General features: G+C 50.4%; 1 protein-coding gene across 4 annotated transcripts; it reads right to left on the bottom strand.

Moving 5' to 3' along the window:
- Nucleotides 1–785: 785 nt before the first annotated feature.
- On the bottom strand, nucleotides 786–24,519 carry CDK2AP1 (cyclin dependent kinase 2 associated protein 1). Of its 4 annotated transcripts, none has more exons than XM_074205450.1 (4): nucleotides 24,393–24,519; nucleotides 9,257–9,354; nucleotides 6,752–6,878; nucleotides 786–1,257 (listed from the first exon to the last, which is right to left on the bottom strand). In XM_074205450.1, exons 2-4 carry the CDS (start codon nucleotides 9,323–9,325, stop codon nucleotides 1,190–1,192), a joined length of 264 nt encoding a protein of 87 aa, XP_074061551.1. In that variant the 5' UTR covers nucleotides 9,326–9,354; nucleotides 24,393–24,519; the 3' UTR covers nucleotides 786–1,189. The 4 variants fall into 4 exon arrangements, with proteins under 4 accessions (XP_074061551.1, XP_074061552.1, XP_074061550.1 ...); XM_074205451.1 differs by lacking the exon at nucleotides 24,393–24,519 and adding an exon at nucleotides 24,047–24,065; XM_074205449.1 differs by lacking the exon at nucleotides 24,393–24,519 and adding an exon at nucleotides 22,797–22,964.
- Nucleotides 24,520–25,309: the final 790 nt, after the last annotated feature.

Below are 25,309 nucleotides of genomic sequence, written 5' to 3'. Positions count from 1 at the left end.
ATCAGTAAAATTTTCAAAACTTAGCATCTGTCAATAAAGGATGTTGGAACTGCTTCTCTATTCTGCCTCTGCCCCTCAGCATACCCATGTAGAAAGCAGCTGAGAAAGCCCATTCCTGAGACCCAACCCTGTTAGTTTTTAGGAATGCACTTAATAGTTGTGAGGCTGCCTCTTCCTCATTCTCTTTGCTACCAAACTGATTCCATCTCTCCTCTCAGCATTGAGATCATTCTCTCACTGTATCTGTTTTGAAGCTGGATCATGCCACATCAACCCATTTCTCAGTGTCCCTGCTTCACGTTAACTCAAAGACTCCTTGTCTCTGACCCTGTCATCCAGCAACCAGTCATTTTATCCAACTGCAAAATGAAAGCAAGCTTACATACATTTTGATACAAATTGTTAATGAAAATAAGCTTTATTACATCAAGTAATAAATACATACAAAGATGCACATAACAGTTTTAGTCATTTATCCAGATTTTTTAAATCATTCTATGGCAAACTCAAGATCTGAAATCTACAGTCTGTCTGAAAAGTAACTGTGGGTTCTTCATTTTTTAGTAGGCTGATCAATCATCTGTATTTGTAACTCATGCATTTTAAATTGACTTCAAAGCACGAACAATCATGCAAAAGCTCACACACCAAAAACAAAACAAAAACAAACCCACATTCTTTATTTTTTAAAGCAGGGATCATCATGTAGCCCTAACTGGGAGATACCCAACTGTCAGGGTATGTCAACGCAGTTGGCATTGATTTGTGAAAAAAATCTTTAAAGAGTTATTGGAGATTCTGGAAAAGGTGCAAAGAATGATATTTAGGTGGGTGGTTTTAAGTGTATTCAAAGGAAGAAAATCCAAGATTGGGGTTAAGTTAGCAGGGCAGTAAATTAGAGTTGGCAGCAACAGAAGCAGAATTTTCTACATGCATGGTCTGGACTCAGTATTTTAAAAAAAAGTGACCTAGGTTGCTAACTACATATAATGGAAATCTTAACTGCAAAATGACTTCCTATTCTTACAGACTGTGGTGGGGATGGGAAGAAGAAAAGGGGAAAGAACCCAAACTTTTGGACCATTCAACAGAAGAGATTGATATGAATGTTTTGAAAGTCACCAGAGGAATAAGTGTTAGTCTTTCTTCTTCACAAAGAAATGGAAAACTTTGGAAGTGAAGTGGGAGGCTAGGATCTTGCATTGCGTTCAGTCTCTGCCAGGCATTCCCGGACTAATCCTCGAGCATGAATGATGCCTGGAAAAGGAAGCAAGAGCATGGAAATAACTGAATTCATGTGATAGTCTCTCGAGCCAACTCAGCACCTGGAGAGGATATGAAGGCCCCACCCTGAACCCCAGTCCTGGCAAGAACCCAAGGGGGTCAACTGGCCCAGGAGAGGATGTGAAAGCTCCACCTTGAACCCCAGTCCTGGCAAGAATCCAAGGGGAGGGGTCAGCTGGCCCATCCAAAAGTCTGTGCCTCAGTGCCCTCAAAGAGGTGACTGCCAATGCTATTTTTCTTAGCCTGCTTTAGGGAAGGCTAAGAAAAGAGAGCCTGAAACTTCTCCCTTGATTTGGAGTATCTTCAGCAAGAATATTACACTTCTACCTGTTTCTCACCATCCAGGCAAGAAGCATGTTCTAAGGGAGTAGCACAAAGTGTACCAGATTTGGTACCAGAGGCTCTGAGTTCAAATTCTGATACTACCATTTACTAAATGAAAATGTCCTAACTTCCAGGACTTCTCCATGCCTTCTACCATCTGCTGTTCTAATTCCACATTCTTTAAGATACAGAGAACCCAAGAGCACACAGTTCACTGAGCTGCCTTTATACTACAGAGCTATGATTTCACTGCTCCTATAGGTTTCATGAATTGCTGTGGTTTATTTTTTAAAAGTAATAGTGATTAGCTGTATCCTTGGGAAAATCACTTAAAATGCTTTGAGCCTCAGTTACCTCATCTGTAATAATAACATCATTGAAAGAGAGGCCATACATTCAAGATCCAGAATGAAACATACATTTGTGTATATGGTCAAATTGATTATATGGACTTGTTACAAGGTTTTTATGGTTTTTTTTATTTAATTGGTGGGCTGGGGGGGAGAGAAAAATATTTGTTAATTACTTTTAAAAGATTAAGAAGAAAGCGCTAGCATTTATCTATCATTTTTAAGATTTGTAAATCTTAAGCACAAGTATATCTTATTTGTTCTTCACAGCACTGATTATCCTCATTTTACAGATAAGGAAACTGAGGCAGATGGGTTAAATGACTTGCCCAGGGTGACACAGGAAGAATTCAAATTCAGATCTTCCTCACTCAAAGTCCAGTGTTCTATCCACCACATTACTTAACCCCTTCATTCTTGAAGAAGACCATGACATCAGGGAGGTCATGCCATGACAAGCATATACATTGGATTTAAGTGGAGGGGGAAGGGGGGCCTATGTTAAGTCACCAGCCTCATTTTCTCCTCCATAGCCGTCTGGGTCCAGTGGTCAGATAGGATTCAATACAACTGGAAATTACCCTGGATGGAGGCAATCAGGATGAAGTGACTTTCCCAAAATCAAGCAGCTAGTAAATGTCTGTGGCTGGATTCAAACTCCTGTCCTCCTGACTCCAAGGCCAGTGCTCGAAACACTGTGACACCTAATTGCCCGCACTACTTAGCTACCTCCTGAAAGATGGAAGGGGTTTGGCTAACAGGCTCTGAGGCCCTCCCAGCTTGAAATCTGTGATCCCATGTACTTGCTGATGCTTCACTTCTCCAGAAACCTTAAACCATCCCTCAGATTGGGCACAGTCCATCCCTGATCTATGTCATTTCAGTGTGGCCCCTTTGGAGAACCTATCACAGGGTCTGCAGGCCAGCATAGACTCGAGGAGCACAAGTTGCCCTCAACTCTCAAATCCAATGAGGCACCCCTGTAAAGATTGTTTTGGTGGGGGAAATGCCAGTTCAGGGGGAGAAGTGTCCTGGGGCGCCTAGAATGCAGGGTCTGCTTTTGTAACTCTCTTTGCAGGCTCTCAGAGCCTGCCACACTAAGGACATGGCATGGTCCAGTTAAAAGAACACCAGCTCTGAAATCAGGAGACCTGGGTTCAAGTCTAGCTTCTGGCAATGATGACTTTTATATCCTTGGGCAAGTCTTGAGCTCTGTGTCTGCCTCAGTTCCTTCATCCCTCATGTAAAGGAAGAAGTTTGAACTTAACAGCCTCCAAGGTCCCTTCTAACTCGAAGTTAAAGTCATCTAGCCTCTCTGGGCCTCATCTGTCTCATATGTAAAATTCCTCTACCCCCAGTGATGTTAACTTTCTGCAAATAATCAGCTAGCATTTACATAGCACCTTCATGTTTGAAAACCACTTTACAAACATCTCACTTGAGCCTCACAAGCACCTTGGGAGGTAGGGGCTCTATGCATCCCCATTTTACAGATGAGGAAACTGAGGCAGACATGTTAAATGACTTGCCAGGGTCACACAGCTAGGAAGTTACAGAATTGGAACTCAGGTCTTCCTGCCAGCCTCACTGTCCTTAACTGCAAGGCTTCAGGATCTGTCAGTGGGATGCCACCTCCACTCCTGCAGATAGCTCTTTTAAGCCAGCCTTCTGAGGAGCTTCTTCCAGATGATCCCATTCTACTGGCCTGGCCTCCACCAGCCAAGACCACCCGCATACCCCAGATAAGGCTTCCAAAGAGTAGAAGAGACCGCTCTTTTTCTACCCTACTCCTCTTTCCTCTTTTGTTTCATTGGCTTTGTCCTTTTCAATCTTTTTTGCTCCCCTCCCCTAACCCTGTTCTCCATGACCCATTTAACTTCATTTCTAAAAAGGCAGCTAAGGCTTATCTTCCTATGGGAAACTAGCTCGGTCTCAGGAAGCATCATTCCCCCAAACTCCTGGCCCTATACTGTTCCTACTGCTTGTACCTTGATAAGCTCATCTTTCTTTGAGAGGCCAACCTGTTCTTGGGGAGCACAATTACCTAGATAATCTCTAATTCCCCCATCTCTCTTTATGCTGCTTATTTCTCTACTGCTGGTCCTGCAGTGGAGCAATGGCTTCCAACTGCTCCAACTGCCTCTATTTTTTTTTCTCTTAGCTCCTGCTACCTACAGCAATATCTAAATAAACTTTTTTTGTCCCTAAAAATTTTAAATTTTTTTTTTAATTTTGAAAAGGCAGCTAAGTGGCGCAGTGGATATAGAGCACCAGCCCTGGAGTCAGGAGGACCTGAGTTCAAATCCAACCTCAGACACTTAATTACCTAGCTGTGTGACCTTAAGCAAGTCACTTAACCCCACTGCCTTAAAAACAAAAAAGGGAGCTAGATGATTCAGTGGATAGAGTTTGGGGGCCAAGAATCTGGAAAACTCAAGTTAAAATCCCATCTCTGACTTTAGGCAAGTCACTTAACTTGTCTACTTCAGTTTTCGCATCCATAAAATGGAGATGCTAACAGCCCCTTCCTCTGAGGTGTTTTTGAGGATAAAATGAGATAATTGTAAAGTGATTTGCATATTGCATATGCTCTGTAAGTGCCAGTTATCATTATAGTCATCTTCTCTCCCAAGTGACCCAAGTCATACAGCAAGATGAGTGTCTTCATCCAGACCAATGATGTTAAACTGTACCAGGACTGACCCCTAAATGAAACCCAAATATTCCCTGCCCTCCCCCAGGGAGCCAGTTCATACTGGCTCAGTTTTCAATGTGAACATCTACCCTTCAAAAACCTGCCAGTGCAACACATCTGAGCTTGCTTTATTGTCTTCAAGATTTTCTAGACTTGGAAGTGGAAGTCACTAAGCAGGACATCTTAAGTACAGCCTTACACATCTTCCTTACAGAATATGAACTGCCAGGTTCATTAAGCCTGTGTAGTATCTGAGAATCTCAAGGTCTGGAAGGAGCCTCAAGTGGTCTTACTTGTCCTCTCTGGGCCTTAGTCTGCCCTCCTGAAGGTTCCCCTTAGCTCTAAATCTCAAGCTCAGATGTCCTCTCTGGTCTCAGTCCTTGAGTGAGGATCAGCTTGTTTAAAAATCTACATCCCTGATCCCACCGCTGCCCCCCCAAGCTCCAGGGTGGCTTTTGCTCCTCTGAACTACCTTTTAAATTAGAAAGGTTTTTCCTTTTTTATTTTTTTAGGTATATAAAGTAGCAGCCTACTTAGGCTGCCTCTGTTAATCACCCAGTCATACTTGTCACTTTAGTCATGCCTTCCTTTCATCTAATCCTCTTCTAGGATAAACAGTCCCTAAAGGTAGCTCATCTTCCTTGGGATCCTTCAGGAAATGCCCACTCTGGAGCCCCTCAGTCCCACATCCTCCTACTGTCCAGGGATGTGGGCCCTTGGGAGAGAAAGCTGTGCCCGTTCCAGGGGAATGGCCTCTTTGCAGGAAGCCAGCCTGTGCACTAGCAAGAGGTCACTCACCTCGCCAAGATGGGGGCTTTGTTTCCACGGGGAGTTCTGTTTTACTTGGCACCCTCTGCTCCAGGGCTGGAACCAATGTCAACTAAAGGAACCACAGGCAAGCTGGGATTGAGCTTCCGTGGCAAAAGCCAGATGGATGCCAGAGAGACATAAAAATTCTCCTGATGCAGGGTAGACAATCTGCTGGGGGGTGGAGGGGAGGCCTTGAGCTAAGCACCACATGGCCCCAGGGCACAGTGAGACCGGACTGCCACTGGGTCCCGATCTGGAGCTGACACTGGGTTCAAATTCCAGCTCTGTGGCTGACTGCCTGTGTCACCTCAGACAAATCACTGCTTCTTTCTTTGCTTCATCAGTTAAATCATTTTAAGAGCAAGTGCCAGTCTGCAATGGTAGAAAGGGCCTCCACACTTGGAACTGAAACTAAACTAAGAATATCTCCATTTCAACAGCTTTTTAAGGCCTTCTAAGCCTTTTACAAATATGATCTCATCTGTTCCTCACAACAACCCTGACAGTGGTAGTTATTTAGTTGTTTTTCACTTGTCTGACTTGTGACCCCATTTGAGATTTTTTTCGAAAATCCAGCTCATTTTATAGTTAAGAAATCAAGGCAAACAGGGTTAAGTGACTTGTCCAGGGCCACACAGCTAACAAATGTCTGAGGAAGGATTTAAACTCAAATCTTCCTGACTCCAGACCTGCTAGCTACTGCCCTATCTAGCTACCCCCACAGCACAAGAGCCTTTTTACCAATATGACCTCATCAGAGCCATTATTATTCCCATTTTACAGATAGGACTCCTCGTTCCATGTTACAGATGAGGAAACTGAGGCTGTGCCAGGTAAAATAATTTGCCCAGCTCAACAAGCTAATGTGTCTCGGCAGGATTCAAGCCTGAGTCTTCTCAGGTCCAAGGCTGGTACTCTATCCACTGGGTCCTATTGCCTCCCCTTCTAAGATCCCTTCCAGTTCTAAGGCTAAAACACCAGGATTCTCACTGGTCATGAGGGTACATGTCCTTCCTTCCTTGACTGCTCCTTGGAGTCTAGGGCCAATGATAGAGTTTCCAAAGTGGAAAACAACAGAGTTTTAATCCCAGCTCTGTCACTGGGCAAACATTTAATCTTATTATGCCTCAAATTTCCTCCTTTGTAAAGAAAGAGGATTGGTCTAAAGTCCCTTCAGGCTTTGGAACTTGGATCTTCGGTTCCTTTTGACCTTTCTAGTTTATGATTCTAAGTCCTCTCAAATAAGCCCTACCCTCTGGGACTGCCCCGGAGCCCACCCAATACTTACCTCGTTTTAGCCTCTCCATGGCACTTTTGCTCCCTGCATATGTAGGTCTGATCTCTTTCCCTAGCTCTTCGATGATAGCTAGAAGTTCTGCATATTTGCTTTGAGGTACCTGGCTGCTCCCTGAACCCTAGAATCAGAGAGATTATCAGAATGACAGTGGAGAAATCCAGAGCCCACCACCACACCTTCAGCCAGTCTAGGCCACCAGGTAGCAGTGGCCAAAGACAAGACAGTGTTGAAGAGCAAGGCACAGGCACCCTGATCACACCCCCATACACCCCTAGCCCAGGCAGCAGCAGAATGAATGGTCTCAGAGCTTTGGGTGGGCAGGGCATGTGAGGAAGGGCATGATGGGTAATCAGTATGGCTTTGAGAAAGGCTAACCTAAGAAAGGGACCAGTCTTCCAGGCCAAGTTTTGTCATTTACTACCTATGTGACCTCAGACAAGTCACTTCCCTCATCTGTAAAATGAGGTTGTTGGACAAGACAGTCTCCCAGGACCCTTCTAGGTCTCCATCAAATTACTTGTTTGAAAAGGATTCCTGGCTCTGCTGTGTGACCCTGAGCAAAGTTCCAAACCTCTCTGTACCTACATTCCCCTTATGTAAAACAATAAGATCACCACTCTGCCAGTAGCACAGCTCTGCCATCCTAGCGGGAGAAAGTCCAGAGGGGCTGGGGAAAGGCTCCACGTGTTAAGAGATTTGTGACTAGAGCTGAGTGGGAAGAACTGGGCTCAAAAATTGGCTAGAAATTTTAAATGGCAGTTGGACAATGGAAGGCATTTTTATTCATTCCAACTCTGTGCCTCCATGATGCTTTTCTAAAAAATAAACCCTTTCCCCCCCCCCCCGTCAATTACAAAGAACAGTACAAGGCAAGCACACAGACCAATGAAGCTGTAGTTCCCAGGAACACAGGCGTTTGTTCTTTCTCTCTCTTTTCCCTTTCTTCCTTTTCCTCCTGCTCCTCCTCTTCCTCCTCCTCTCTTTCCACTTCCTCTACCTCTTCCTCCTCCTCTTCCAGCTCTTCCTCCTCTTCCAACTCTTCATCCTCTTCCTCCTCCTCCTCTTCCTCCTCCTTGTCCCATAGCGGCATCAGGGTAACCACATCTTTGAATGGCGCCTTCTGCCTCTCTTCCTTCTCCCTCCGCTGCCTCTTCTTGGTTTCACGGTCTTTCTTCCTCTCTTTCTCCCTCTCCTCCAGATTCTCCCTACGCCTCCTCTTGTCCTCTCTGTCCTTCCTGTGCTCCTTCTCCCTTTCCTTCTCATCTTCACGTCGGCGCTTCATGGCTTTGGCATTCCTCTGCCGCTCCACATTCCTTTTCAGGCTGTCCTTCTGTTTACGATGCTTTTTGAGCCGGTCCCTTTCCCTCACCCTTGCCTGCTTCCCTTCCTGGGACAAGTAGGCTTGGCGGGGCATGAGGAGGTAAGCTTTGACCCCACTGGGCCATGGACTTCTGTGTTCCGAGAAACAATCATCCTGCCTCTGAGTGGCTAAGTTCTTGGGCCAGATATGTAACAATGTCCCTGCCTCTAGAATCATATGCTGCCCCTCTAGAACAGGAGAAGCTCTTCTCCAAACTTGGGGATCCAGCCCCAGTCAATGGTGGGACTACGGGCACCAGGCTCCCATTCTTGGAAGACAGTACTAGAATTACGAAAGCAAAGTCCACCGTTACTGGGATGGGCCAAAAGACTGCAGATCTTGCTTCCCCTAGAGAACACCAATGACTCACAAGAGACTCCTCAGGCAACTTAGAGGAACACAGCCAGTTAGAAGACTCTGTCTTAGTCCCTGCCTCCAGTCTCTGACCTCCAGAATGAATTAGAAAAGTCTTTTTCTGGAATCATTGTTCAAGCCTACAGATTACTTGGGGCAGATGGGGAAGGAAGGCCCCTGGCCTTTTGTTAATAAATGTCTTTTGAGGAACACATAATTAAAGCTCAACATGCCCTATTTTCTCTCTTGCCATCCTGGCCAATGTGGAGACAGGCCCATTACCAGCCATCCCAAGCCATGGATCTGGGGGCAGATAAATGATTCCAATCCAGTCCTTCCTTTGTGTACTAGTAATCATGTAGGAGTCCCAGGGAATCAAGGAGTAAACTTGAAAAAACTCATGAAGTCTGGGATGCCTTCCCCTTGTCAGGCCCTGGTCCTAGTTCTCCACCTCTGAGAAACTTTCCCTATTCAATACCACCCAGCTCTGGTCACTCTTCAGATCCAAACTGTGGACCTCATTTGCTTGATGGGGGAAAAGGACTTATGTGCCCTGCTCTTAGGGCCCACTTCTCTGCCTACATTGTAAAGTCCTTTGGGGGCTGCCAGGGATGCCCATCTTTATGTTATTCCTCTAAGACCAGATCATCTGAAGAAGGATACTGTGATCATTTTCTCTCCTCCAAAGCTCAGGGCCTACCTCCCCTGCCCTTGTCCTTCTGTTTCCCATCTCTCAGGCCTGAAATAGCCCAAGAGGAAAGAAAAGGAGAACCACTTCTTACCTGGGTATAGCCCAGAGATGGGGGTCCATAGTCATTGATCAGCTGCCGATACTGGGTAGATGCCGCCATGCTGGCGGAAGGAGAGTGGACACTCCCAGCTTTCAAAGGAAGGGAAACAATGACAAGAATTACACCAAGAGGCCTGGAATCATGGTCTACCTTCAAACGCCCCCTTCCCAAGTCTACCCTCCTTTTCTGCCAGAAAAGAGAGACAGAAAAGGGTGAGTAGAAAGCAGATCCCCATCCAGAGGTTCAAGTCCCACCTCTGACACATCCTGGCTGTGTGACCCTAGACAAGTCACTTGAATTTTTCCATTCCTTAGACAACCCTTCAAAGACTGTAAAATGAAGAAGTGCAAATCTGCACTGGTAGAGGGATTCTCCTCAATGGGAGTTTCTTAAATACCAGTGAAATCATAAGTGCAATCTTAAAAATTAAACCAACAAACAAAAATTTTTCCTCTCAACAACCCATGAAGAAAATAGTTACAAGGATCCCAGACCCCATTTTACAGATGAAGAAACCGAGGCTAGTTTTCTCCCTTCCTTGACCTGAAAGCTACAAGGTGTCTCTACAGCCTGGGATTAGTTTCTGGACAGATCTGAGACATAATTTAGAGGTGCAAGCCTTACCTTTCACTAACAATAACTCATTTAAAGGGCAAAAACTAGGGCACAGTACTCTGGAATTAGGACATGAGTTCTAATCTGACCTCAGACATTTACTAGCTGTATGACACTGGGCAAGATACTTAATCCTGACTGCCTCCCCCCCACCCCCACCCTGGCCAAATGTAAAAATCAACAGGCAAATTATTAGGGACTCTCAACCTGGGGCCTGGAAACTTGATTCTTTTTAATATTTTAATGACTGAATTCCAATATAATTGATTTGCTTTGCAAACCTTTGTATTTTATGTGACAATTTAAGAACATGCTTGTGAGAAGGGTCCATAAGTTTGACCAGACAAATTGCCCAAGGAATCAAGGGTTAAGGGTTAAATGTGATTACATGAGCTCATCCAAGATTCACAGCAACCCTGGAATTCGGGTATCATTTTACAGGTAAGGATGCTCCATAGGGTGTAAAAGGATCTCACAGAAATGTGAGATTTGGCACCAAAGAATCCAATTTTAAATTAAGCCCTGCTCTACTCCTTACTATCTGTGTGACCTTGGGGAAAGTCTTTTAATCTTCCCCCCCCCCCCAATGTAAAAATTAGTTGGACTAATGGTCTCTGAGGTCTATTCCAGCTCTGGGTCTAGGGGACTATGATAACTATGATCCTTCCCAATTCATGAATCCATTCTTCATTTTTGGCAAGTGGTCATACAGCCTCCATCTGAAACATGGGGGATACCAGGAGACTCCATTAGGCTAGTTCCTTCTTAGTAGCCAGGCCCTGTAACATCCCCTCACCCTGACATTCATATGATTTGATTTTGATTTGATTTAAAGGTTCCGGGGCAGCTAGGTGGCACAGTGGACAGAACACTGGCCCTGGAGTCAGGAGTACCTGAGTTCGAATCCAGCCTCAAACACTTAATAATTACCGAGCTGTGTGGCCTTAGCCAAGCCACTTAACCCCATTGCCTTGCAAAAACCTTAAAAAAAAAAGAGAGATTTAAAAGGTTCCCAAGTGATGATACAAGTTGGCTCAAGATGGGACATTGTTGTGCCCATATTACATTCTGTAAAATATGAGCATGGGGCAAAGCTCTTAGGGTCACATATAGAGATGGAAGGAACCTCTAAGACCAACACCCCAGATTTTACAGATTAAGAAACTGAGGCACAAGGCGGTTAAGTAATTTATAGGGTCCTAGATCTACTGTAGGATAGGATCTGAGAGGGCATCTACTTCAACTTCCCTGCTTTATAAATAAGAAAACTGAGGCTCATAGAGATCAAATGACTTGGCCAAGGTCAAAAAGGGATTAAGTGTCAAAACTGAAATTTGAATCCAGATCCTTTGACTCCTAATCCAGCACCCTTTCCCCATACCACTGCTACCTCTGTGCAAAAGGCAACTATGATAAAACCATCAGACATTTTTCCAATCTCTGAATCAAAATCACAATCCAAAGGTTAAAAAGCAACTAAGGAAGGATTTTTTTTTAAAAGACCCAATGAGTGTCTGCCATCACCCATCAGCCAGAAGCCCATGGACATTAAAAAAAGGTGCCCTGGGGCAGCTAGGTGGCATAGTGGATAAAGCACCAGCCCTGGAGTCAGGAGTACCTGAGTTCAAGTCCAGTCTCAGATACTTAATAATTATCTAGCTGTGTGGCCTTGGGCAAGCCACTTAACCCCGTTTGCCTTGCAAAAACCTAAAAAAAAAAAAAAGGTACCCCCCCAATACAGCCAGTGCCAACATTTCTCACCTCTGAAGACAGGAGATGTATAGTTTGCCAGCTTTGTGCCCAAGAGAGCATGAACAGAAGAGCCCATGGTGGGGGGGGGGGGGGGGGGGAATAGGGAGTGAGGGGGAGGGGAAGATGGGGGAGAGAGCTTGGAAGCTCTTGGAAAACAGTACCAGCAGGGCCCATGCAGCACTCATATCCAGTGGGCTTTGAGTTACTAACATTCTGGTCTAAGGCTCCAAAGAAGGTCCTGAACATCACACATTATGAACCTCAACAATTCAAGGGTTTGTTTTTGGGAGGTGAAAGTCAAAGAGCCATGGGGAATTCAGGGTGAGCCCAAAGAGGGCCAACACTTCCCCACCCAAGAGCACAGCAGCGAGTGAACTATGACCCTGGAAATAAGTTCCAAATCAGGAACTAAAGCTGAAGAAATAAAAAAGTCAAAAGGAAATACCAATCAGTATAAAAAATTATTATAGATATACAGATCTCCCAAAAAGGAGTGACTAAAACTTCAAGGAGGGATTAAAAGGAAAAAAAATATTTTCCACAAAGACCAAATGAATATTTGTACAAACAGGTACAAAGAAATACAACATTTTTAAAAAGATCTAGATGAAAGAATCAGAAAAATAAACAGCTTAGAAAGCAAAATGGTAAACTTCATCCAGGAAATAGAATCTAAAAACTAGAATAAATTCAACAGAAATCAAAGACTTCAGGGCGGTTAAGTGGTGCAGTAGATAGAGCACCGGCCCTGGAGTCAGGAGTAGCTGAGTTCAAATCCGGCCTCAGACACTTATTAATTACCTAGCTGTGTGGCCTTGGGCAAGCCACTTAACCCCCTTGCCTAGCAAAAAAAAAAAAAAGAAAGAAAAAAAAGAAAAGAAAAAAGAAATCAAAGACTTCAAAAGACAGCAAGAAGTAGAATAAATCCAAAAGAACTGGAAAATAGATCAAGAAATAATTTAAGAATCATTGTTCTCTAAAAAAAATTTTTTAAAGTGTATTTGATAATATTTTAAGAAATCATAAATGACAATTGCTCAAAACTATTAGGGTAAAGTAAGGTTAGAAGGATTTTACCAAACACCTTAAGAAACTCCAAAAGGAAAAATACTGCAATTATCCAGAAAGAAACAATTCAAGTACCAAGTAGGCAGTCAAGATTATACAAGAGCTGACAGCTTTAACCAGGAATAAGAGGAGTACTTGGAATAGAATATTCCTATAGGCAAAAGATAAAGGCTTACAACTAAGAATAACATGCCCAATAAGGTATCAACATTCAGGCTTTAAAAAAAAAAAAGAACCTTTAAGGGCAGCTAGGTGGTGCAGTGGATAGAGCACCAGCCCTGGAGTTCAGGAGTACCTGAGTTCAAATCCAGCCTCAGACACTTAATAATTATCTAGCTGTGTGACCTTGGGCAAGCCACTTAACCCAATTTGCCTTGCCAAAACCTAAAAAAAATAAAAATTATAAAGGACCTTTAATTGAAAAAGAGGCCTTTTAAGCATTTCTGATGAAGAGATCAGAACTGAAAAGGATTTTTGAAATATAAACATGAGTCCAGAGAAATCAATAAAGGTAAATGTATCTGAGCAACTGGAGAAAACTTATATGACAATATGGTACTAAACTCCTATTAGAGAAGAAACAAACATGTTTCCCTTAAGGGACACTTCAAAGGTTCTTTTGAAAAGTGAAATAAGAAAAAATATCAATCCTGGGGGTAGACTAGATCTATTCTAGGGGTTAGAAGATGAAAAAAGGAAGGCTAAAAGGAATACACTAGCGCAGAAAATAAGGGAAGGGGTAGAGGAATTTGCTATTTCTCATAACTGCAGTGCATGAGAAGAGTATCTCACCCCGAAGGAAGGGGTGAAAGGAACAAGCATTAGTGGACTCACTTCTAAAATGGACAAAGATCGAACATACACACAGAGTCACACAGACAGCAAGTCTGGTGTAGAAGTACATCAAATCTAACAGGAATAAGGCAGGATTGGGGGGGGGGGGGGTTGAGAGGATAACACTAGGGAGGGAATAGTTAGAAGCCAAACAAACTAATTGGTCCCCAAATCTAAGGCGGGGGCATACAGTGCACTGCCTTTGGGACAACTAGAGAATAACAGGACAAACTTGTGAATGAGATGGAATACATGTGCATGGTAGAAAGTGCTGAATGAGACGACTTCTGAGAATCCTTATGCTGAACAGACACAGAGTAAAGTGGGCAGAACCGGCGGACAATCTATTCAAGGCATGAAATAGTAAAGAAAACTAACTTTGGAAGATTGGAGAACTTTGATCCATGCAGGTCTCAATTATTATATCAAAGACCCCAGATGAGAAAGGGGTTTGAGGGTCCCAGACAGAGACAAGTGTTTTAGGACATGGCCGGCTCCTTTAATTTCATTAAGCTTAAAAAGTTCTTTTTTTTCATCTTCTCGGTTTTAATGGGGGAAATGTGGAGGAGGTGTGATGGTGATACAAAAAAAGAAAGAGGGCCATTGTAACATTTTTTTTTAACTGCACAGATGCAAACAGAAAATAAGAAGAAAGCCCAGTAAAGTGGGGGCAGTTTTGAAAAATGTTTATAATTTATTATGTCCTTTAAAAAAAAAACCAAGTGGTTTGAAATGGAGATTCATAATTTCCTATAGAATCCTCCATTTATGTTCTGTGTATGAAAATTTTTTTGTATGTGTGATTTTTTTTCCCCCAAAAGGCAACCAAGGTAGATTGATTTCTAGAAAGTAAAATAATATGAAAAAGCTTCAATGAGTAGCAAAAATGAAGACAAAGTGAAAGGTGTGAAGCACTCAGCTATCTAGTCATCACCATCTTAATTAGGTCAATTTAACAAGATTCAACAAATGTGAATTAAAGTATTTACCCTATGCTAGAGACTGTGGTAGGCACAGCTAGGTGGCCCAGTGGATAAAGTGTTGGACTTGGGGTCAGGAAGACCCTTACTAGTTGTGTGACCCCTGGCAAGGTACTTCGTCTCTGTCTCCCTCCCAGGGTTACTGTGAGGATCAAATGAGATAGTGCCTGACACAGAGTGGACACTACATAAATCTTAGCTATTAGAGACAAAAACCCCAACAATAACAACTGCCCTCAAGGGAGGCATTCTAGTGAGTCGAGGGGCCTTACTTTGCAGCATTCAAGGCACACTCCACAGTTGGGTTCCGGTCTTTCCAGCCTCTCCTCCCATTTCTCCCTCCACTGGGCCATTTTCCATGTTGTCGTTCTATCCCCTCAACCCAACCTGCTGAGATCATCCTTAGTTTGTGAAGCTGCACCCTATGCCACACCACCATACCAGCCCCTACACCACCATTCTGCAACACCCCATCCCACACCCAACCGCATCACTTACCCTACCCTACCCCCCAACACCACTACTCCACCCCATCACCCCACCCACACCACAGTACCATACCACCCCCTGGTTCCACTAATGGCCACCCAGGACACCTTTCCCTGGTCACTCCTTTTAGGATGTCAGGTCCTGGAAGGGAGAACTCATGCTTTTCTAAATCCAGCATCCAATCATTCCACACAGCCCATGTTCTCAAAGAATGAACTACCTTAACTTCCTGAATAACCACTTTGCTTTCCTGCCTCCACACCTTTGCCAGACCAATCTGGAAAAGTCACTGCTTCTGTCCACTATGTGATCAAAGAGCATCTAATCAGCACCTCCTATGACCGAGTATTGTGCTTGGTTCTGGGATCAAGAAATAAAAGGGTAGTTGTTCTTCCCTTCAAGACATTTACAATCAATGGGGGAAACATGTACATATAGAGGTGTGTGTGCATATGATCCATGTATGCGTATATATGGACAATACTCATGAAGTAGAGGGAGTAATTAAAAGATTTACAAATATTATCTCATCTGAGCTTCACAGCAACTCTAGACAACTCATTTGACAAATGGGGAAACTGAGGCAGACGAAAGTTAAAGTCACCTAGCTAATGAGTAAAAGTGAGTGTCTGAGGCCAAATCTGAACTCAGGCCTCAGCCTCTAGACACTGAGTCACCTAGCCACCTCTTATAAAAGACAATTAATGAAAGGAAGACCCTGACTTTAGAGAGATTGTGGAAGTGTCAGGAAAGACCACATGCTCAAGAAGGCACCTGAGATGAATCTTGATGGAAATGAGGGGTTCTAAAATGCAGACAGAGGTGGGGAGGCTGTGTCAGGCTCAGGCCTGCACCTGAGGGAAGAATATTTTGGCATCTGAGTGAAGGACGCCTAGGAGAGGGGAGAAATCCTGCCCATCTCCTGAGGCCCAGCTCCCAGCCTCATCTAACCCCCTAATAAGGGGTCATGAACTTGGAGGGGACAAGCTGCAGCAGAGACCTTTCAGTCACCAAAGGCCCAGTCTGGACAAGCCCCAAGGAGCAGTAGCCAGAGTCCAGCCCCAAAGAGCACTGCTGCCTCAGCTGCCCTTCAAGGCCTCCAGCATCTCCTGGCTCATTTGGCTGTCAATGCCAGGTACTCTCAGTTCTTTGCTGCTGAACCGTGTACCCCATAAGGGCAAGAACTGCCAGTTATTTACGTAGCATAACTTGCTGGGTCACCCTGGACAAATCAATTTCCCTCCCAAGGCCTCCTCTGCCTTGTCTTTAACTGGAACAAGATGAACCAGAGAAGCATCAGAGGGGTCAGAAGACACTAGCTCTGTAACCTCCTGGCCTCTCATGCCATCTTCCAGCAAAACCACTACAGATCTGGCCTGGCAGAGGCTTCACCAGACCCTGAAATATGGCCATCTCAGTGGACCTGACAGTCCTGATCTCAACCACTGAGCAGGGTTTGGGGGAGGGGAAGAACCTGCAGGTCTCTGTCTCTCCCTAGACTAGCTAGTTTAATCATTGTGATAAAAATCAATTCAATCAGTATTAAGGACACAAAGACTGGGGTACATGGTCAGGAACCCAACAGGCCCTGCCCTCAAGGAGCTTACAGTGGATGGGCACCCAGAGAAGTAAATGCAGGACCCCTACGGAGGAGGGGACAAGCCCTTACATTTGGGAGGCTCAAGATGCCAGGGATGGGGTGCGAGAGACAGAGGTGAGGAGGTGGAACAGCCTGTACAAAGGTGAGGAGGTGGGAGATGAAATGCTGCCTAGGAGGCCCATCTGACTGGATTGGAAGAGGAGAGATCAACTGAAGAGGAAGCAGGAACAAGCGCTCATTCAGGACCTGCTGGGAAGTGCTTCACAAATCGTGTTTCCCTGGATCTGAAGACAAATGGCAAAGGCAAACAGGAACAATAGGGAGCCACAGAAGGAAGCATCCTGAATGCAGGAGTGAATCTGCGTTTGAGGAAGATGGACCAGAGTGAGATGCTGAAAGCAGGCTCTGTGTGTGTGTGTGTGTTTGTGTGTGTGTGTGAGAGAGAAAGTGAGTGTGTGTGTGTTGAGGGGGAGGTGTCTTTGTGGGGGGGGTGTCCGTAGGGGGGGTGTCAGTGTGTAAGGGTGTGTATGTGTGACTGTGTGTGAGAGAGGGGCTGTCTGTGACTCTGTGTGTGTGTGTGTGTGTGGACTTCCACACTCCCTCACCATTCTCCAGGGAAGTCCTTCCTCTATATCATTCCTACAAGGAGGTGCCCACATCTGGATGGGACTCTGTCGAGGGTTTTGGAGAATACCACCATGTCCAAATGTGGGGTGTGCCTGGCCAGAAAGTGGGATGGAGGCAGAAAGTGCCAGCCTTGGGGAAGCCCCAGCTCCTCCCATAGCTGCCCCGCCATCTCAGGGGTTCCCTAATGGGGTCACCACTACCTCCCTCAGTGGCATTCCCCACTAGGAGCCCCAGATTGGGGTGTATGCAGCAGACTTGGCAGACCCTCATCCTAAAGCAGGAGGTGGAATTGAGGGGGTACAGGAGGGGAGGCCTCCCCCCCACCAGCACAGCCAGACCAATTCAATCTCCCCTCCCCTTCAAGGCTGGTATGCCCTCTCCCCTCAATCCCATCCCTTAGAATCCCTAGTTTCTTTTACAGCTCAGTTCAGATGCCTCCCCATGAAACCCCTCCTGTTCCCCCCCCAAACTGTTGTATTTAATTTTAACATACTTCTAAATGTACACACTGTCTCCCCCAATAAGATGTAAGCTCTTTCTGTATAGACAGGAAGACGTGGGGGAAATGGAGCTCCCATCCAATTGGCAGAGAAGCTCACAATCCTCCATCAGTCAGAGCTGCATGGGCATCAAAGAGGGCCCTGAACACAGGAAAGGAAGTCTTTTGTTTTCCCATACACCCCTCCCCCACCCCATCATTTCCTAACCAAATGTCCATGCTACATCACCCCCCAACACGCACACACACACACCAGCAAGCCCATGGCACTTGGGGAGAGCTGCCTCCCCCCAACCCCAGGCCTCTGGCTGGGGCAGCTTCCAGGAAAAGCCAGCATCCTTGGGGGGGGGGGGGGGTAGGAAGGAAGCCATATGGCCCCAGCTCTCTTGGGACGGTAGGTTCATTCCTCCTTGGTCTTCTGACTAGAACCTTTCTTGGCCTCAGTCTCCAACCCCACAAGAAGGAAAGGCAAAGTCTGGGGAAGTGAGGAGGGTCACACCATTGAGAGCTAGAAGTGGCCTTGGAGAAATTCAGCCCCACCCTTCCCCCTTTTTAAGGATGAGGGAACTGAGCCCCCCCCCAACATGATTGGCCTTAAAATTCTACAGGTAGTTAAATGGTAGAGGCCGAATTCTAATTCAGGTCCTCTTTAGCCCTCTCTGAACCAAGGAAGGACTGGGGGGGGAGGGGGGTAAGCCCCTCCTGCCTGTCCCCAAGCAGGGCCACTGGATGAAATTCAGGCCCTGAGGCAGGCTGGCTTCCCACCAAGAACTGTGCCCCCCCCAGGACCAGCCCAGCCTGGCCCAGCCAAGCCAGCATCATTTCCTGGATTGGTGGGATCTTGTCAGCAGCGAAGACAGGCAGGGAGGGAGCCTTTGGATCTACTTTACCCTGAGCATATGCACCCCCATAATGGAACCGCGAGTGGCCATCAGCCAGCTGGCGAACGATGTCCTGCAGAATCACAAACAGCAGTAACCATGGAGAATGTACCTATTCCTCCGCAGCGCGCACACACATATCCCAAATGGGGTGGGCGGGAGAGCAACCCCTCCTCGGACTGCCGCCACCCGGGAGAGGCAGCAGCAGGAGGGCCACACACGGACACGCTCACAACTCCCCTTCCAGATCCACCGGCCTCTGCAGAGCCTGGGCTCGGCCCCAAGGGCAGGTGCCAGGGCTGGTCGGGTGAGCCGGACTGTCTGCTCTCAGAATCAAGGAGGGATGGGAAAAAATGAAAGGGGGGGAGGGAAGAAAGAAAAGTTCAAGATCAGGGAATCTGGGAAATTGGAGGGGATTGTTGAGATCCTCTAATTGTGGACTCTCTTTTTTTATCTTTTCCTTTTAAAAAAATATAAATAAACTGAGTCCCAGAAAAGGAGATTTCTTTGAAATCACACAGCAAAGTTTTTTCCTGCCTATGACCCCGGGCTGCCTCTCTCTCCAGCATGCTGGCCCCATTCCTTCTACCAGGTAAACAGGAGCCTTGCCATTGCACTCCTCTAAAATTCCAGTGTTGGGCAGAATTTAGATCTGAAAGGTCCCTCATGGGCTCATCTCCAGGACACCTGATGGTCCCAGGGCAAGGAGATGCCAGAGTACAAGGGGACAGTAGCCTGCTTAGCCTGGCAGCTCGCACCCTGGACGGAGAAAGACATTTCCCTTCTGCATTTCAAAGATGGCCTTCAAAGGTCATGTGTCAAGTACTAGTCTAGAGTGGAAGACTGGGGTTCGAATCCTGCCTCAGATGCTGAAAATGTCCGTGTCCTCCTCAGCACAATGAAAAGGACACTTAAATACCTTACCTCAGGAAGTTGTATAGTGAAGAAACTAAAAATTTTAAACTTTTCAACTTTCATTCATTAGACAAATGTTCATTGGGCACCTACTATGTGTTAAGGAGTAGTTAAACTGTTCACTGGATAAAGCAACAAGCCTGGGGGCAAAAGGATCTGAGTTCAAATCCAACCTCAGACACTTACTGGCTGAATGAGCCCAGAAAGGTTACTTCACTTCTTTTGCCTCACTTTCCTCACCTGCAAAATGGAGATAAGAGCACCTCCCTTCCAGGCTTGTGGTGAGAATTAAAGGAGATCATGATTGGGAAGCATTTATCATCCTTCCTGGCACCTGGTGAGCACTTCATAAATTGGGGGGGGGGGCGGCTAGCACCAACAAGAGATGAACAGAGGGCTCTTGTAGGAGATGGAGCTGAGCTGAGTTTTCAAGGAAGCTAAGAGATCCAAACTGAACCCCTAAGAAGCATCTCTCTGAGGTGGAGGGGAGGATGGGCCAACTAGGAACACAGGGCATGGGCAAACAGAAGGATGGCATCTCCAGAAGCATAACAATTCCCATAAGGCTGCAGGGCTCTACCCAGCTCCTCCTCCATCCCCACACCCATCTCAGCATCCATGATCACCCCTTTGCCAAGGCCAAGGACCTCTCAGCAGGGTCAAATTTCAGAGCTGAGTCAAACTAGTGACCTGCTCTGTCCCTCTGCTGCTCTGGGAGGACAGGGAGAGGCAGGGCCATGAATCAGGTCAACTGGTGGGGGGGGGGGATCGACTGTGACTGTAACAGGATCTGTTTGTCCTCAAGGGGAACTGTGGTGGTGATGATGATGATGATGATGATGGTGGTGGTGGGAGTGATGATAGTGGTGGGGTGATGGTGGTACTGATGGTGGGAATGGAATGGTGATGGTGGTGGTGGTGCTAGTGGTGATGGTGAGGGTAGTGGTGGTGACAGTGATGATGGTGATGGTGGTACTGATGGTGGTAGTGGTGGTGCTGCTAGTGGTGATGGTGGTAGAAGTAAGCCAGTTTCCCCAAGCAGAGAATCTCATCTCTTCTCCCTACCCCTCTACCTCTCTTCCTTCCCTTTCTTTTTATCACCTTTGAAAGACTATCTGGATTGGGGGGAGGCATGGGAGAGAGAGTGAGGCATTCTGATTCCTCCCCATCAGATCACTTCCATACACAATAGGAGTCTAATAAATGCTTGCTGCTTGAAATGGATGGCATGCTTGTTGCTGGAGCTGCTCTGAGCAGGTGGTCTGACTAGGGAGACAGAGAACCAGCCAACTTCTCCCTCCTTCCACCTCTTTTCCCTGCTCAGAAGACAGGAGGTGGATTATGAACAGAATTTTGAAAAGGAAGCCCCATCCAGCACTCACTAGACCATGCCACCCCCTCCCCATTCACCCAAGTGAGAAAGCTTTCCAAGTCTGGGGGGGGAGGGATTTTGATGAGGTGGGGGATGGGGAGGTTTGAGTTCTCCCTAGACCTGCCATCAGCGGTCCCCCATAATCCTCTGTCCCAGAGAAAGGACAGCAAATAGGCTGGCTTTTTTCCCCCTTGTCTGGTCCTCATTAGGATGCCGGTTCCTGGGGGGCCCCTGACCTGACGCTGAGACACTGGGAACAATGATCAATGGGCACAGCTCACCAGGGACTGGGGCCTGGAGGCAGATTGAAAAGAAATGACCCCAAGGGATCTGAAGGGGGGGCAGGCGCAGGGAGGAAGGGAGGGGGTCAAGATGGGGAGAGAGTGGAAACCAAGAAATCCCTGAACTCCACGTCAGCCCTCTCTGGAAAATCCCAGACAATGAAGCGCTGTGTGAGGCTGGGAGGGCTCCGGAGCCAAACGGGGGGTGGCAGAGGACAGGAAGATCTTCAGGGCAGGAGAGAGCAGCGCCCGTCCCCTGCTCCCCCAAACAAAGCCCCAGTCCTGGCCTCCCAGCCACCCCCACAGGACCAGTTGGGGTCCTGGCTGGCTCCCAAGGGGGAGGTGTGCTCCTAGCCAAGCCAGAAGGGGGGAGGCGCTGTCCAGAAAGGGGGGTAGAGCCCCTGTGGAGGTGGCTGCTGCAGCTGGGAGGGGAGGGGAGGGGAGGGGAGGGGAAAGCAAGGCAAGGGGAGGGGAGGGGAGGGAAGGGAAGGGAAGGGAAGGAGAGGGGAGGGGAGGGGAGGGGGAAGGGGAGGGGAGGAGGGGAGGGGAGGGGAGGGGAGGGGAGGGGGAAGGGGAGGGGAGGGGAGGAGGGGAGGGGAGGGGGAAGGGGAGGGGAGGAGGGGAGGGGAGGGGAGGGGAGGGAAGGGAAGGAGAGGGGAGGGGAGGGGAGGGGGGAGGGGAGGGAGGAGGGGGCCGAGCTGGCGCTGCCCACGTCACAGGGAGGGTGAGATGTGCGAGGCGAGGACTCGGGCTTTGTCTAAGTCTCTTGGCCTCAGGCCCCGGGCTGGCACTCCTGCTAGCAGGAGGCAGGGCTGGTGCGTGAGGGATAATGACAGGAGAGGGAGAGAGGAGACAAGAGGAGAGTCCATCTTGGATGCAGATGGCAGGGGAGGAGAATGGGGGATCGGGCCCAAGGAGGGGCCCCCAAAGCAGAACAAGTGCCGGCGGTGGCCGGGGGGCAGCTAGCGGAGCGTCCAGGGGACGCGAGATGGGGGCGCTCCGGGGAGCCTGGGCCCCGAGGCAGGGCTGGGGCAGGAGGTGCCCTGCTTGCCCTGTCCGACAGTCTGCGGGGGGCATCACGGCCGGGGCTGGGGGCGTCCTGGAGGCTCTGCTGCTGCCCCCCGGGATGCCTCGCAGGAGAGTCGCCAAAGAAAGGACAAAGTCCCGGGCAGCGCCGCCGGGCATGGCCGGGGTGGGCAGGGGCCCGGGTCGGTCCAGCCCGCGCCGCCCCAGGGGCGCTCACCTGTCCCGGGGCTGCCGCCCCCCGGCTCGGGGACACGCGGGGCTCCGCCGCGGGGGCAGGGCCGGGCGGGGGGCCCGGGGGGGCAGAGGGGCCGGGAGCCCCCCGCTCCCCCGCCCGTCCCGGGCGCCACTCGGGGCTCCTCCGAACTTTCGGGGCCCCGCGGCCCCCGCCCCGAGCCCGGCCGGCCGCGGGGGGCGCCGGGGGGGCGGGGCCCCGGGGGGACGGAAGTCGCGCGGCCCCCCGCCCCGCTCCCCGCCGCGCTCCCGCACACGTGCTTCCACAAGCCCACCGCACTTTCCCGGGCGCCGGGGCCGCGCGCACGCGCCCGCCCGGCGGGGACAGTGGGGGGCCCGGCCCGCGCGGGGCCCGACTTACCCGGGGCCAGGGGGGCGCCCGCCGTGGGCTTGTAGGACATGCCGGCGGCTCGGCGGCCCCGGCAAAGATGGCCGTCACTCGGCGGGACCCCCGCGACGCGGCCCAGCGGCCCCCCGCGGCCCGGCCGGCCCCGCCGCAAACTTTGGAGCGGCCGCGGCGGGGCGGGGGCGGGGCGGGGGCGGCGCGGCCCTCCTCCTCCTCCTCCTCCTCCTCCTCCTCCTCCTCCCGCCGCGCGCGCCCCCGCCGCCGCCGCGCGCGCCCCCGCCCGGCCCGCTCCCCGGCCGCGCGTGCCCGCCGCCCCACCCCCCGCCCGCGCGTGCCCGCCGCCCCCACCCCGTCACCAACTTGGCAAAGTTTTGGGGGAGCCGGTGCGCCGGGCGGGGGGGGGCGCGGAGTGGGGGGGGGCCGGGGGCGCGGGGCGGGGGGGGCCGGGGGCGCGAGGCGAGGGGGGGGCCGGGGGCGCGGGGCGGGGGGGGCCGGGGGCGCGGGGCGGGGGGGCCGGTGTGCCGGGCGGGGGGGGCCGGGGGCGCGGGGCGAGGGGGGGCCGGGGGCGCGGGGCGGGGGGGGCCGGGGGCGCGGGGCGGGGGGGGGCCGGTGTGCCGGGCGGGGGGGGCCGGGGGCGCGGGGCGGGGGGGGCCGGTGTGCCGGGGGCGCGGGACGGGGGGGGCCGGTGTGCCGGGCGGGGGGGGCCGGGGGCGCGGGGCGAGGGGGGGCCGGGGGCGCGGGGCGGGGGGGGCCGGGGGCGCGGGACGGGGGGGGCCGGTGTGCCGGGTGGGGGGGGGGCCGGGGGCGCGGGGCGGGGGGGCCGGTGTGCCGGGGGCGCGGGACGGGGGGGGGCCGGTGTGCCGGGTGGGGGGGCCGGGGGCTTGGGGCGGGGGGGGGGGCTAGGGGGCGCGGGGCGGGGCCGGAGCCTCTGTCCCCGGGGCCCGGGCGCCCCGCGCCGGGAGGGAAACTGAGGCGACGGCGGGGGGCGGCCCCGGCGCCCGGGCCCCACGCGCGCTGCGCAGCACTCGCACCGGGGCCCCGCGCCCCGCGGACTCTCCCCGCTGCCCAGTGGCGCGGCCCCCTCCTCCTCCCGCCGCCCTTCCCCCCGGGGTCACCGGCCTCGGGGGGCTGAGGCCGCCCCACACCCCCGCGCCGAGTGACCTTGGACGAGTCCCTCCCGTCGGACCCCCATGCGGGCTGGCCCCGGGGGGCCCCGGGGGTGCGGGACGTTGGGGACTCGGCCGGGCCCCTCAGATCCGGCTCACCTGCAAGTCATGGCCTCTCCTGACGTCATGGCCCCCCTGATGTCATGGCCTCCCCTGACGTCATCCTGCCGCGTGGGGGGGCACAGCAAGAGCCGAGGGAGCCCACCCCTCCCCTCCCCCACGCGACCTGACCCCCGCCCCCACCCCACCGGGCAGGAGCTCCCCCCGTCATTAGGAATGGGGTCCGAGATGCTGAGGGAGGCGGGGAAACCCCAGGTGAAGCGCAGGCGGCCCCCCGGGTCACCCCAACAGAGAGGGGGTGAACGAGCCTGGCCCCCAGGCCAGTCCTCTCCCCATCAGCGCTACAGCCTAGGAGCCAAACCGCCAAACCAGCCTCTGAACCCACTCTTAACGGAGTCGTGCCCGGGCCGCGGGGCCTCGAACTCGGCTCCGACCCGGCCCTGCCTGGGCTTCTCTGACCTCGGGCTCTTCTTCAGTCAGACGGAGGCGCCGCTAGGCGGACAGGGGGCCCGGGGCCGAAGTCCGGCCCCAGATCCTGGAGCCGGCTGTCCTCACCCTGACTCCTCCCATCCGGGGCCATCTCCAGCCCCCCCCCCCCCATTCCTACGTGGCCACCGGACCCTGGTGACCCTGGAGGAGAAAGGGACCCCCCCCCCCCCAATCCATCTGTCGGTCACGGCCTCAGCTCCCGACGGCGTGATCTCCAAGAAAGAAGGACAAACCGCCACAAGACGAGCTAATCTCATTTGTCCCCTTCACGGGGTGGTTTTGAGATTCAAATTTGTAGAATGTGACCAATCTGACAACACCGTGCAAAGGCCAGTCATTTTTGTTTTATTACTCTGCATTCCAAACACCACTTTGATGAACTGCTTTGGGACTCCTCGGACCCATTGGACACTTGTCTCTAACTAGCCTGGAAGTTTCTCGAGGACAACAGGAGCCTATCACATTCTTCCCCACCGTGCTGAGCGGTTAAGAAATGTTGGTTGAATTAAACACAAGGACTTTCTCAGGTCTGCCTCGGTTCCCTTGGGTCTCCGTCTAAAACCCAGCTCTTTAAAAAAATAGAAAGCAATTTTAATTTTAAAATAGTTAAACCTTTCTCCATCCTTTTTCGATGAATAAAACATTCAAAGACACATATCTCTGGGGCTGGTGCTCAGGTAGTCTAAGAGCAGACTGACCCATTGGATGCCTCTGGATTCCAGGCCATACTTTCTCTGTTCCCCCCTTAAAAGAGAAAAAAAAAGCAGATTGGGAAAACTCCAGTTTTCCAGAGATTTCACCCATATCTACCCA

This window comes from Macrotis lagotis, chromosome X (assembly GCF_037893015.1).
Source record: "Macrotis lagotis isolate mMagLag1 chromosome X, bilby.v1.9.chrom.fasta, whole genome shotgun sequence".
Taxonomy (NCBI): Eukaryota; Metazoa; Chordata; class Mammalia; order Peramelemorphia; family Peramelidae; genus Macrotis; species Macrotis lagotis.
The sequence above is the reverse complement of the archived record's forward strand: the minus strand, read 5'-3'. Positions and strand labels throughout refer to the sequence as shown.